Here is a 15,841-nt window from a genome sequence, read left to right on the forward strand (position 1 = left end):
AACCGGGGGGTTTCCCTCTCTCACACACACACACACACACACACACACACACACACACACACACACACACACACACACACACACACACACACACACACACACTGACCGTGGTGAGATGTCGCAGCCTTGTTGCATGAAGGCTCCCAGTGAGAACCAGAGCGAGTTGAAGATGCCAAACTCGTTGGGAGGTTGGTCTGCAGGTCCCAGCTCCGTGGTTCCCTCCTCCGGTTCCTCAGCGTGCCACTCGTATGGACTGAAGCGACTCACCTGCGGCGGCACACCAACACAACCTCTTTGACAGGGACACTGAAGTATATAGTTCATTGTTTAAAGTGGCCCACCACTTCATTCAGTGTGGTCAGCCACTTCATTTAAGGTGATCTGCTACTTCATTAATGTGGTCCACTGCATCGTTAAAGTGGTCTGCCAGTTTAATTATTGTAGTCTGCCACATCAATTAATGTGGTCTGCCACATTAATTAATGTAGTCTGCCACATCTTTTAATCTGGTCTGGCACTTCAATTATTATAGTCTGCCACTTCATTTAATGTGGTCTGCCACATTAATTATTGTAGTCCGCCACATCAATTAATGTGGTCTGCCACTTTAATTATTGTAGTCTGGCACTTTAATTATTGTAGTCTGCCACATCAATTGTTGTAGTCTGCCACATTAATTAATGTGATCTGCCACATCAATAATTGTACTCTGCCACATCACTTAACGTGGTCTGCCACATGATTTAAAGTAGTCTGCCACTTCATTTCATGTGATCAGCCACTTCAACTAATGTGATCTGTTACTTTAATTAACGTGGTCTGCCACTTCGTTTAATTGGATCTGCCACATCAATTAATGTGATCTGCAACATCAATTATTGTAGTCTGCCACTTCATTCAATGTGGTCGGCCATCTCATTTAAACATTTAAAAGGGGTCCGCCAAATCATTTAAAGTGGTCTGCCACTTCATTTAATATAATCTGCCACTTCATTTAATGTGGACCTCCAAATCATTTAACGTAGTCTGCTACTTCATTTAATGTGGTCTGCAATTTCATTTAACAGAATCTGCCACTTCATTTAATGTGGACCGCCAAATAATTTAACGTAGGCTGCTACTTCATTTAACGTGATCTGCAACATCAATTATTGTAGTCTGCCACTTCATTCAATGTGGTCGGCCATCTCATTTAAACATTTAAAAGGGGTCCGCCAAATCATTTAAAGTGGTCTGCCACTTCATTTAATATAATCTGCCACTTCATTTAATGTGGACCTCCAAATCATTTAACGTAGTCTGCTACTTCATTTAATGTGGTCTGCCACATCATTTAATGTGGTCTGCAATTTCATTTAACAGAATCTGCCACTTCATTTAATGTGGACCGCCAAATAATTTAACGTAGGCTGCTACTTCATTTAACGTGATCTGCCACATCAATAATTGTAGTCTGCCACATCAATTAACGTGATCTGCCACATCATTTAAAGTAGTCTGCCACATCATTTCATGTGATCAGCCACTTCAACTAATGTGATCTGTTACTTTAATTAGCGTGCTCTGCCACTTCATTTAATTGGATCTGCCACATCAATTAATGTGATCTGCAACATCAATTATTGTAGTCGGCCACTTCATTCAATGTGGTCGGCCATTTCATTTAAAAGGGGTCCGCCAAATCATTTAAAGCGGTCTGCCACTTCATTTAACATGGTCTGCCACTTCATTTAATGTGGACCTCCAAATCATTTAACGTAGTCTGCTACTTCATTTAATGTGGTCTGCCACATCATTTAATGTGGTCTGCAATTTCATTTAACAGAATCTGCCACTTCATTTAATGTGGACCGCCAAATCATTTAACGTAGTCTGCTACTTCATTTAACGTGATCTGCCACATCAATAATTGTAGTCTGTCACATCAATTAACGTGATCTGCCACATCATTTAAAGTAGTCTGCCTCATCATTTCATGTGATCAGCCACTTCAACTAATGTGATCAGTTACTTTAATTAGCGTGGTCTGCCACTTCATTATTTGGATCTGCCACATCAATTAATGTGATCTGCAACATCAATTATTGTAGTCGGCCATTTCATTTAAAGGAGTCTGTCACTTCATTTAATGTGGTCCGCCAAATCATTTAAAGCGGTCTGACACTTCATTTAACATGGTCTGCCATATCAATTAAAGGGGTCTGCCACTTCATTTAATATAATCTGCCACTTCATTTAATATAATCTGCCACTTCATTTAACGTGGACCTCCAAATCATTTAACGTAGTTTGCTACTTCATTTAATGTGGTCTGCCACATCATTTAATGTGGTCTGCAATTTCATTTAACAGAATCTGCCAAATCATTTAAAGTGGACCGCCAAATAATTTAACGTAGTCTGCTACTTCATTTAACGTGGTCTGCCACATCATTTAAGGTGGTCTGCCTTTTAATTTAAGGTAGTCTGCCACTTCATTTAAAGTGGTCTGCCATTTCATTCAACGTAGTCTGCCACTTCATTTAACGTGGTCTGCCAACTCATTCAATGTGGTCGGCCATTTCATTAAATGTGATCTGCCACTTCATTTAATGTGGCCCACTGCATCACTGAACATGGCTCTCTGAGGGCAGCCATAATTGCGAAGTGGCCCTCAATAAAAAGGGGTTCTACACTCCTGGTCTACACAATAAACCAGCAAGTTTAGATGAAACAGTTGTGATGCACCTCAGAGACAAATTGCTGCCAGGCCGCTCATAATTTGTGGGATGGGTTGAATTAAAAAAAGTGCGTTTGATTGCTATTTGCTGGATGCAAACAGTCCTCAAACACCCGAGCTCACCAGAAAGAGAACCACGCTGACGCCGATGTAAGCGAAGACGATGCACATCCAGATCTCGTAGGCCAGCGGGTCCAGGAAGGAGAAGACGCCCGGTTTGGACTTCTGAGGCTTCTTAATCATGATGGAGATCCCCAGAGACATGAAGGGCTTGGAGAAGTCGATCACCTCCTCCCTGACCAGAGTGATGGTGAGCGGGGCCACCGCGATCTCCGCTTTCTGCCAAGAAAAGAGGCCTCGTTATCGCGCGCTCTTCATTTGCAGACGGGCGAGGGGCCCCGCTCCGGTTCCTGCTCCAGGAGAAGGTTGAGGACGTGGAAAAGAGCGAGGACAAGTGAACGGTGGGTTGAAAAGCAGGAGGAAAGGTGCGGAGACAGAGTCTGTGTTGAAGGGAAGAAAGAGGATGAAGATATGTGAAGTAACGACTCGGGCGCTAAGGGCCCCCGTTCTCACACTTAAGTGTTCCTTTTAAACGCTCTATTCGCATTCTTAGTCGGGGAAAAAGTCTTCAAGTCGTGAAAGGAGGCGGACTTGGCCGTGAATGTTTTTGAAAGGCATGAAAGAGATTAGACTTTAAATGTGACAATGTAGTGTGCTTCTTCCGGGCTGGATGTGATTCATTATCGGCAAATGAAGAGTTCTTACTAGAGATGCGAGGTTTGCGGTCTCATCCGCGGATAAACCGCGGGTCGGGCGGGTGACATGACGAAAAAATTGATTTTAATTAGATTCGGGCGGTTGGCGGTTGATCCATCTGGAAATAGGGACGGCGTGGGGCAGTGGGGAGAGTGGCCGTGCGCAACCCGAGCATCCCTGGTTCAATTCCCACCTAGTACCAACCTCGTCACGTCCGTTGTGTCCTGAGCAAGACACTTCACCCTTGCTCCTGATGGGTGCTGGTTGGCGCCTTGCATGGCAGCTCCCTCCATCAGTGTGTGAATGTGTGTGTGAATGGGTAAATGTGGAAGTAGTGTCAAAGCGCTTTGAGTACCTTGAAGGTAGAAAAGCACTATACAAGTACAACCCATTTATCATTTATTTATTTAAATATCTGATATACTTGGTTCTGGGATCGGTATCCTTTGCCATTCAAAGAGCCGTTTAAGACCCGGGTCACAAAGCGAAGAAGACTATAGGAGACGTTATTATTCTCTAGAATGACTACTGGCGGTCACCCAGATAATAAGTATTAGGGCGTGCTATGAATTCATCGGCTTTGTCGCCCTCTACAACATGTACGATCTGCTTGTTAGTCCAGCACCATGTTGCGTGTGGCTTCCGCGGCAACACGCACACGACTGCAAGGCATGCTGGGTGACACAGAGTACACTAATGGTTGTGATATAAACAATTTTAACACTCTTAGTAATATGCGCCACGCTGTGAAGCCACACAATACAAGATTGACAAACACATTTCGGGAGAACATCCTCACACTAACACAACATGAACGCAACACAACAAATACCCAGAATCCTTTGTATCCGTGACAATACCTGACTATTTTATGCACCCCGCTAGCAACAAACCCCGCCACCCCCTCCACCCCCCGTGCGTTGGTAAGGTCGGCGGGTCTTTTATTTATTTATTTATTTTTTAAACTTTTTTTTACAATTGTTTTTAACATGGCTGTGCAGCACTTTGGAAACGTTATTGTTGTTTAAATGTGCTATATAAATAAAGTGGATTGGATTGGGGGTGCGGGGGTGTAAAATATATTCAGGAAATATCACGGATACAAAGGATTCTGGGTATTTGTTGTGTTGCGTTCATGTTGTGTTACTGTGAGGATGTTCGCCCGAAATGTGTTTGTCAATCTTGTATTGTGTGGCTTCACAGCGTGGCGGATATTACTAAGAGTGTTAAAATTGTTTATATCACAACCATCAGTGTACTCTGTGTCACCCAGCATGCCTTTCAATCTTGTACGTGTGATTGCGGAAGCTGCACACAACATGTTGCCGGACTAACAACCGGTTCGTAGATGTTGTTGAAGGTGTTAAAGGCAATGGCTTCACAGAACGCCCATATTCTTGTCATCAAGGATGAAGGCTATTGGATAGTCGTGAGAACTTTGGCTCCAGTTGTCTTCATTACTCTGTGAAACAGGTTTAAATAGCTCTGTGAGTGGTAAAGGCGGCCGACCTCTGATGTATTTCAGCGGGCGGGTACGGTTCTGATTAAATCTTGATTCGGGTGGACGGCGGGTGGATGACGACTTCGGTGATGCGGTTGCGGATGATATAATGGCCTACCCGCGCATCTCTAGTTCTTACCCTTTTTGACCCAGAGGCTCAACTTTTTCACGACAAATATTAACCCTAAATTAGTAATCTTACTCTTGGTTTTAGTGGTATATTCTTGTCATCAGGATGAAGGCTATTGGATAGTCGTGAGAACTTTGGCTCCAATTGTCGTCATTACTCTGTGAAACAGGTTTAAATAGCTCTGTGAGTGGTAAAGGCGGCCGACCTCTGATGTATTTCAGCGGGCGGGTATGGTTCCGATTAAATGTTGGTTCGGGTGGACGACGACTTTGGTGATGCGGTTGCGGATGATATAATTGCCTACCCGCGCATCTCTAGTTCTTACCCTTTTTGACCCCGAGGCTCAACTTTTTCACGACAAATATCAACCCTAAATTAGTAATCTTACTCTTGGTTTTAGTGGTATTCAATAATTTAAATAAATAAACAGTGAATTATATTTAACATAATTACAGTTTATCAGGATAAACCTTGTCACATGACATGAAAGCATGTGTTAATGACAAACATTATTATTTATTTACGATATAAAGATTAGTCCCGGAAGCACAACTACTGATACAAACCCCGTTTCCATATGAGTTGGGAAATAGTGTTAGATGTAAATATAAACAGAATACAATGATTTGCAAATCCTTTTCAACCCATATTCAGTTGAATATGCTACAAAGACAACATATTTGATGTTCAAACTGATAAACATATTTTTTTTTTGCTGCAAATAATCATTAACTTTAGAATTTGATGCCAGCAACACGTGACAAAGAAGTTGGGAAATGTGGCAAAAAATACTGATTAAATTGAGGAATGCTCATCTGGAAACGGGGTTTGTAAAATACTCTGCAAATGAAGGTGAAATCCATGAAAAATATGACAATGTAATAATGTAGTGTGTGTATGCACGCTACAACAGCTGCTTCTTCCTGGCTGGATGTGATTAATTATCAGCAAATAAGCGGTTCTTACCCTTTTTGACACCAAAACCTAACTTTTTCACGAGAGATGGCCCACGGCCCACTCAAATATTAACACTAAATTAAAGCTGCAAGCAGCGTTGGTCGGGTCCGCCTTTGGCTGCTGCCCCCGAGACCCACGGCCGGATAAGCGTTAGAAGACGCATTGGAGCCACTATTTTGAGAATCTAATGCATTGTGAAAGTAATGCAGTTGTTGTATTGAAGTGAAAATATCAAACTTCCTGTTGATTTTTGCTAAAGTATGTTGATTATTAAAATGTAGGTCTAAGTGAGACCTACATAGTGTTTTTTGTTTCATGTCTCTCTGACATTCCTACCGGAAGTTACAAGCAGTTTTGTCTGTGTTTTCTTCCTAGGAGCAGTTTGTCCGTGTTGAATTCCTAGGGGGGCGGTAGAGCGCAATTTTGAGTTTTGAGGTTATGTTTTTCCATCAGATCGCAAATTTCTGCCAGACCTGATGTGTGTGTCAAGTTTGGTGAGTTTAGAAGCATTTTAAGGGGGTCGAATAACAGCTCAAAGAGGCAAAAATGACATTTTTTAAGAGACTTTGCACAGGGGTTCTTTGAAGGCGTGTAAAATCAAAACCTGAGAACTTATCAAAACTCTGTTCTATACTTTTAATCAGAAGGGTTCAATCTCTCTCCTGTGCGAGTTTGACGCCAAAACAACAAACGCGCTCAGAGGAGATAATGTTTGAAGAAAGGTCACCGGTTTTTACAAAACTTTTGTTTTGAAGGGGGGATTGCAAACTTCCTGTTGATTTTTGTTGCGGGTTGTCAATCTATGAAATGTAGGTCTAAGCGAGACCTACATAGAGCTTTCTGTTTCATGTCTCTCCGACATTCTTACCGGAAGTTACAAGCAGTTTTGTCTGTGTTTTTTATTCCTAGGAGCAGTTTGTCTGTGTTGTATTCCTAGGAGCAGTTTGTCCGTGTTGTATTCCTAGGGGGGCGGTAGAGCACAATTTTGAGTTTTGAGGTTAGGTTTTTTCATCAGATCGCAATTTTTGCCGGACCTGATGTGTGTGTCAAGTTTGGTGAGTTTAGAAGCATTTTAAGGGGGTCAAATAACAGCTCAAAGAGGCAAAAATGACATTTTTTAGGAGACTTTGCACAGGGGTTCTTTGAAGGCACGTAAAATCAAAACCTGAGAACTTATCAAAATTCTGTTTTATACTTTTAATCAGAAGGGTTCAATCTCTCTCCTGTGCGAGTTTGGCGCCAAAACAACGAACGCGCTCAGAGGAGATAATGTTTGAAGAAAGGTGACCGGTTTTTACAAAACTTTTGTTTTGAAGGGGGGATTGCAAACTTCCTGTTGATTTTTGTTGAGGGTTGTCAATCTATGAAATGTAGGTCTAAGCGAGACCTACATAGAGGTTTTTGTTTAATGTCTCTCCGACATTCTTACCGGAAGTTACAAGCAGTTTTGTCTGTGTTTTCTTCCTAGGAGCAGTTTTTTCAGTGTTTTATTCAAAAATAGCGCTAGAGCGCAATTTTGAGTTTTGGGGTTTGGTTTTTTTCATTAGATCGCAATATTCGCCAGTCCTTATGTGTGCGCCAAGTTTGGTGACTTTTGAAGCATTTTAAAGGGGTCAAATTACAGCGCAAAGAGGCAACAATTGCATTTTTTTGCGGAAATTTTATTTCGAAGGGGTTTTTGCCAACTTCCTGTAGATTTTTGCTGAAAGAAGTGAGTGTATGAAAATCGGGTCTAAGTCAGACCTACATAGGAGTTTTTGTTTCATGTCGCTATGACATTCCTAACAGAAGTTACATGCAGTTTTGTCTGTCATTTTTTCCTAGGGGGCGCTAGAGCGCAGTTTTCATTTTGGGGGATTGGTTGCTTAATATGTTGGGAAGGTTTGCTATACCGTGTGTGTCAAATTTGGTGAGTTTTGAAGCATGTTAAGGGGGTCAAATTACAGCACAAAGAGGCAACAATTGCATTTTTTTGCGGAAATTTTATTTTGAAGGGGTTTTTGCCAACTTCCTGTAGATTTTTGCTGAAAGAAGTGAGTGTATGAAAATCGGGTCTAAGTCAGACCTACATAGGAGTTTTTGTTTCATGTCGCTATGACATTCCTAACAGAAGTTACATGCAGTTTTGTCTGTAATTTTTTCCCAGGGGGCGCTAGAGCGTAATTTTCATTTTGGGGGATTGTTTGCTTAATATGTTGGGAAGGTTTGCTATACCGATGTGTGTGTCAAATTTGGTGAGTTTTGAAGCATGTTAAGGGGGTCAAATTACAGCACAAAGAGGTAAAAATTGCATTTTTTGCGCAAATTTTATTTTGAAGGGGTTTTTGCCAACTTCCTGTAGATTTTTGCTGAAAGAAGTGAGTGTATGAAAATCGGGTCTAAGTCAGACCTACATAGGAGTTTTTGTTTCATGTCGCTATGACATTCCTAACAGAAGTTACATGCAGTTTTGTCTGTAATTTTTTCCCAGGGGGCGCTAGAGCGTAATTTTCATTTTGGGGGATTGTTTGCTTAATATGTTGGGAAGGTTTGCTATACCGACGTGTGTGTCAAGTTTGGTGAGTTTTGAAGCATGTTAAGGGGGTCAAATTACAGCGCAAAGAGGCAACAATTGCATTTTTTTGCGGAAATTTTATTTTGAAGGGGTTTTTGCCAACTTCCTGTAGATTTTTGCTGAAAGAAGTGAGTGTATGAAAATCGGGTCTAAGTCAGACCTACATAGGAGTTTTTGTTTCATGTCGCTATGACATTCCTAACAGAAGTTACATGCAGTTTTGTCCGTAATTTTTTCCTAGGGGGCGCTAGAGCGCAGTTTTCATTGTGGGGGATTGTTTGCTTAATATGTTGGGAAGGTTTGCTACACCGACGTGTGTGTCAAATTTGGTGAGTTTTGAAGCATGTTAAGGGGGTCAAATTACAGCACAAAGAGGTAAAAATTGCATTTTTTGCGCAAATTTTATTTTGAAGGGGTTTTTGCCAACTTCCTGTAGATTTTTGCTGAAAGAAGTGAGTGTATGAAAATCGGGTCTAAGTCAGACCTACATAGGAGTTTTTGTTTCATGTCGCTATGACATTCCTAACAGAAGTTACATGCAGTTTTGTCTGTAATTTTTTCCCAGGGGGCGCTAGAGCGTAATTTTCATTTTGGGGGATTGTTTGCTTAATATGTTGGGAAGGTTTGCTATACCGACGAGTGTGTCAAGTTTGGTGAGTTTTGAAGCATGTTAAGGGGGTCAAATTACAGCACAAAGAGGTAAAAATTGCATTTTTTTGCGCAAATTTTATTTTGAAGGGGTTTTTGCCAACTTCCTGTAGATTTTTGCTGAAAGAAGTGAGTGTATGAAAATCGGGTCTAAGTCAGACCTACATAGGAGTTTTTGTTTCATGTCGCTATGACATTCCTAACAGAAGTTACATGCCGTTTTGTCTGTCATTTTTTCCTAGGGGGCGCTAGAGCGCAGTTTTCATTTTGGGGGATTGGTTGGTTAATATGTTGGGAAGGTTTGCTATACCGACGTGGAGTCCTTTGCCATGGGCCAAGGACCCTAATTAGTCATCTTACTCTTGGTTTTAGTGTGATACTGATAAAGCACGTCCCCACACCCCACTATTTGAGAAAGACTCTGGAAGCAATAGGATGTGAATAAGACAGCAGGTGGCGCTGGCACGCAGATGTAAACAAACAAAAAGTGAATTAGAGGCAGGAGCTAATAAATGTTCCCCCTCTGCCGCCTCATCAGCGAGGACATTCAGCTCTCCGAACAAATCACAGCTGATTAGCGCCGCTTCCTCGCTGTCACCTCCCCGCCATTTAAAATTCTGCTGGCCAATTAATTCTGCAAACGATCTGTGCATTGACATTGTCTCCCGAAAAAGTGGGCCCCCGTGCCACGTCAGCACCGGGCCGGACTGGGTGGGAGCCCGAAGTGGCGTGACCGGCGACATGACTTTGGGAATTTTTTTTTTTTTTAGTCGCGGTGCCCGAGGCGATCATTAGGGAAGACATCCGGGTGTTTTTTGTTTTTGTAAATCCTCACGTTGGACCAGCGTCCTCTGCAAGGACAACAGGGACGCTTACGAATAGGACAAAAATACATGCAGGTTTAAATAAGTACTTAAATGTGTCATTGAAAATTGTGATTGGAATTAAATACACAAACATGTTATTTTATTCATTTTTAAACATATGAATGTGTTATTAAATGTCCATTTAATGTGGCCCACTACATGATTTTATGTGGTCCACTACATCATTTTACGTGGCCCACAACATGATTTTATGTGGTCCAATACATCATTTAAAGTGGCCCACAACATGATTTTATGTGGTCCACTACATCATTTAAAGTGGCCCACAACATGATTTTATGTGGTCCACTATATCACTTAAATTGGCCCACAACATGATTTTATGTGGTCCACTACATCATTTAATGTGGCCCACAACATGATTTTATGTGGTCCACTACATCACTTAAGGTGGCCCACAACATGATTTTATGTGGTCCACTACATCACTTAAATTGTCCCACAACATGATTTGATGTGGTCCACTGCATTAATTAATGTGGCCCACAACATGATTTTATGTGGTCCACTATATCACTTAAATTGGCCCACAACATGATTTTATGTGGTACACTACATAATTTAAATTGGCCCACAACATGATTTTATGTGGTCCACTACATCATTTAAAGTGGCCCACAACATGATTTTATGTGGTCCACTACATCATTTAAAATGGCCCACAACATGATTTTATGTGGTCCACTACATCATTTAAAATGGCCCACAACATGATTTTATGTGGTCCACTGCATCATTTAAAGTGGCCCACAACATGATTTTATGTGGTCCACTACATCACTTAATGTGGCCCACAACATGATTTTATGTGGTCCACTACATCACTTAAATTGTCCCACAACATGATTTGATGTGGTCCACTGCATTAATTAAAGTGGCCCACAACATGATTTTATTTGGTCCACTATATCACTTAAATTGGCCCACAACATGATTTTATGTGGTCCACTACATCATTTAATTTGGCCCACAACATGATTTTATGTGGTCCACTACATCATTTAAATTGGCCCACAACATGATTTTATGTGGTCCACTACATTATTTAAAATGGCCCACAACATGATTTTATGTGGTCCACTACATCATTTAAGGTGGCCCACAACATGATTTTATGTGGTCCACTACATCATTTAATTGGCCCACAACATGATTTTATGTGGTCCACTACATCACTTAAGGTGGCCCACAACATGATTTTATGTGGTCCACTGGACCATTTAAAGTGGCCCACAACATGATTTTATGTGGCCCACTACATCACTTAACGTGGCCCACAACATGATTTTATGTGGTCCACTACATTATTTAAATTGGCCCACAACATGATTTTATGTGGTCCACTACATCATTTAAAATGACCCACAACATGATTTTATGTGGCCCACTGCATCATTTAACGTGGCCCACAACATGATTTTATGTGGTCCACTGCATCATTTAATGTGGCCCACAGCATGATTTTATGTGGTCCACTACATCACTTAAGGTGGCCCACAACATGATTTTATGTGGTCCACTGCATCATTTAAAATGGCCCACAACATGATCTTATGTGGTCCACTACATCATTTAAATTGGCCCACAACATGATTTTATGTGGTCTGCCACATCATTTAAATTAGTCCTCCACCTCATTTAATGTGGTCCACTACATCATTTAAATTGGCCCACAACGTGATTTTACGTGGTCCACTACATCACTTAATGTGGCCCACAACATGATTTTATGTGGTCCACTACATCATTTAAATTGGCCCACAACATGATTTTATGTGGTCCACTACATCAATTAACCTGGCCCACAACATGATTTTATGTGGTCCACTACATCATTTAACCTGGCCCACAACATGATTTTATGTGGTCCACTACATCATTTAATGTGGCCCACAACATGATTTTGTTTGGTCCACTACATCATTTAAAGTGGCCCACAACATGATTTTATGTGGTCCACTACATCATTTAAATTGGCCCACAACATGATTTTATGTGGTCCACTACATCATTTAAATTGGCCCACAACATGATTTTATGTGGTCCACTACATCATTTAAATTGGCCCACAACATGAATTTTTGTGGTCCACTACATCATTTAAAGTGGCCCACAACATGATTTTATGTGGTCCACTGCATCATTTAAAATGGCCAACAACATGATTTTATGTGGTCCACTACATCACTTAAGGTGGCCCACAATTTGATTTTATGTTGTCTACTACATCATTTAATTTGGCCCACAACATGATTTTATTTGGTCCACTACATCATTTAAAGTGGCCCACAACATGATTTTATGTGGTCCACTACATCATTTAAAGTGGCCCACAACATGATTTTATGTGGTCCACTACATCATTTAAAATGGCCAACAACATGATTTTATGTGGTCCACTACATCACTTAAGGTGGCCCACAATTTGATTTTATGTGGTCTACTACATCATTTAATTTTGGCCCACAACATGATTTCATGTGGTCCACTACATCATTTAAAGTGGCCCACAACATGATTTTATGTGGTCCACTACATCATTTAAATTGGCCCACAACATGATTTTATGTGGTCCACTACATCATTTAAAGTGGCCCACAACATGATTTTACGTGGTCCACTATATCATTTAAAGTGGCCCACAACATGATTTTATGTGGTCCACTACATCATTTAAAGTGGCCCACAACATGATTTTATGTGGTCCACTACATCATTTAAAGTGGCCCACAACATGATTTTACGTGGTCCACTACATCATTTAAAATGGCCCACAACATGATTTTATGTGGTCCACTACATCACTTAAGGTGGCCCACAACATGATTTTATGTGGTCCACTGGACCATTTAAAGTGGCCCACAACATGATTTTATGTGGTCCACTTAATCACTTAAGGTGGCCCACAACATGATTTTATGTGGTCTGCCACATCATTTAAATTAGTTCTCCACCTCATTTAATGTGGTTCTCCAAAATCATTTTTGTGTGCCCCGCCAGCTAATTTCAAGTGACCCATAACATTATTTTATGTGGCCCACTACATCATTTAAAATGTCCCACAACATGATTTTATGTGGTCCACTACATCATTTAAAATGGCCCACAACATGATTTTATGTGGTCCACTACATCACTTAAGGTGGCCCACAACATAATTTTATGTGGTCCATTACATCACTTAAGGTGACCCATAACATGATTTTATGTGGTCCACTACATCATTCAAAGTGGCCCGCCAGAACATTTAACCTGGCCCTCCACCTATCTTTATGTGGTTCACGAAATCATTTAAATTGGCCCACCAAAACATTTGAGTGGCCCACCACATGGATTCATGTCTTCTGCCACATTTTTCAAGTGGTTCGCCACATCATTTATTTGGCCTTTGAAAGGTAAGAAATAACCAAGGACTTTCTGACGAGGCTATGATACATTAATATATATATATATATATATATATATATATATATATATATACTTTGAGGCCACCACAGAGATGGTTCTCCCAACATTCTTACTGCACAACTTGGTCCTTACCCCATAAACCAGCTCCCCCACCATGCCGTTCCAGATCTTAGTCTCGGGGTCCCTGGCTCCGTATTTCCCGTCGGGCACGATGGAGATCTTGTATTTGATTCCGATGTGTTTGGCGATCTCCGAGGCCAAGTCCACGCAGTAACCCTCGAACTGCTCGTTGCCTTCGTACATCTCCCAGTTCTTCTTCAGCATCACGTAGGGACCCTCCTGCCAGGGCGACACAGACAAGACATTTAAAAAGGGTGGGGGGGGGGGGGGTGTAGCAAGAGGAACTAGAATTTGCAATTCCGGTCTGAAGTGCGTGTTCACCTGTGGGATTTTCCAAATAAGTGTTTGATGAGCATTCCTCAACTTTCTCAGTCTTTTTTGCCACTTGTGCCAGCTTTTTTAAAACATGTGGCAGGCATCAAATTCCAAATGAGCTAATATTTTCAAAAAATAAAATTTTCCAGTTCAAATTTTAAGTATCTTGTCTTTGCAGTCTATTCAATTAAATGTAAGTTGAAAAGGATTTGCAAATCATTGTATTTTGTTTTTATTCACCATTTACACAATGTGACAACTTCACTAGTTTTGCATCTTGTATTAACAGAGTGATGGAGTGTCGTATCGGGGAAAACAAAAACAGTATTGGACACCCACCCCAAATAAACATCACACATCAACACATCAAACCAATTCAGCCACCTTTCTCCTTTCAACGCAGCGTTAGCGAGAGACAACCTAAGCAACTGACACCATCTGTGATGTCATCATGGAAGTGATGTCATCATGGAAGTACGTGATATCATCCAGGAAGTGATGTCATTATGGAAGTAATTGACATCACCATTGAAGTGATGTCATAATTGATGTAAGTGATATCATCATGGAAGTGATGTCATCAGGGAAGTAAAGGACATCATTATGAAAGTGAAGTCACCATGAAAGTAATTGATGTTATCATGGAAGTAAGAGATGTCATTTTGGAAGTAATAAATGTCATCATGGAAGTGATGTCATCAAGGAAGTAAGTGACATCATCATGAAAGTGATGTCATCATGAAAGTAAGTGATATCATCATGGAAGTGAAGTCATCATGGAAGTGATGTCATCAGGGAAGTAAGTGACATCATCATGAAAGTGATGTCATCATGGAAGTAAGTGATATCATCATGGAAGTGAAGTCATCATGGAAGTGATGTCATCAGGGAAGTAAGTGACATCATCATGGAAGTGAAGTCATCATGGAAGTGATGTCATCAGGGAAGTAAGTGACATCATCATGAAAGTGATGTCATCATGGAAGTAAGTGATATCATCATGGAAGTGAAGTCATCATGGAAGTGATGTCATCAGGGAAGTAAGTGACATCATCATGGAAGTGAAGTCATCATGGAAGTGATGTCATCAGGGAAGTAAGTGACATCATCATGAAAGTGATGTCATCAGGGAAGTAAGTGACATCATCATGAAAGTGATGTCATCAGGGAAGTAAGTGATGTCATCATGGAATTGACATCATCAGGGAAGTGATGCCATCATTAAAGTGATGTCATCAGGGAAGTAAGTGATGTCATCATGGAAGTGATGTCATGAGGGAAGTAAGTGATGTCATCATGGAAGTGATGTCATCATGAAAGTGATGTCATCAGGGAAGTGATGTCATCAGGGAAGTAGGTGATGTCATCATAGAAGTGATGTCATCATGAAAGTGATGTCATCAGGGAAGTAAGTGACATCGTCGTGAAAGTGATGTCATCATGGAAGAAAGTGATATCATCATGGAAGTGATGTCATCATGAAAGTGATGTCATCAGGGAAGTAAGTGACGTCATCATGAAAGTGATGTCATCATGGACTTGATGTCATCATGAAAGTGGTATCATCATGGAAGTGAGTGATGTCATCATTGGAGTGATGTCATCATGGAACTGATGTCATCATGAAAGTGATGTCATCATGGAAGTAAGTGATATTATCTTGGAAGCAAGTGACATCATCATGAAAGTGATGTCATCATGGAAGAAAGAGATATCATCATGGAAGTGATGTCATCAGCGAAGTAAGTGACGTCATCATGAAAAAGATGTCATCAGGGAAGTAAGTGATGTCATCATGAAAGTTATGTCATCATGGAAGAAAGAGATGCCATCATGGAAGTGATGTC

General features: G+C 40.9%; 1 protein-coding gene across 4 annotated transcripts in view; it reads right to left on the bottom strand.

The window, feature by feature from the left end:
• gria4a (glutamate receptor, ionotropic, AMPA 4a) overlaps positions 1 to 15,841 on the bottom strand; it is a 330,120-nt gene that overhangs the window by 100,474 nt on the left and 213,805 nt on the right. For all 4 annotated transcript variants that reach the window (XM_061919263.1, XM_061919262.1, XM_061919265.1 and 1 more), the window contains exons 11-13: positions 13,692 to 13,898; positions 2,842 to 3,057; positions 107 to 267 (exon numbers count right to left, since the gene is read on the bottom strand). In XM_061919263.1, the coding sequence (XP_061775247.1) occupies positions 107 to 267; positions 2,842 to 3,057; positions 13,692 to 13,898 (584 nt within the window). The remainder of the gene's footprint in view (positions 1 to 106; positions 268 to 2,841; positions 3,058 to 13,691; positions 13,899 to 15,841) is intronic.

Source organism: Nerophis ophidion, linkage group LG13 (assembly GCF_033978795.1).
Source record: "Nerophis ophidion isolate RoL-2023_Sa linkage group LG13, RoL_Noph_v1.0, whole genome shotgun sequence".
Lineage (NCBI taxonomy): Eukaryota > Metazoa > Chordata > Actinopteri > Syngnathiformes > Syngnathidae > Nerophis > Nerophis ophidion.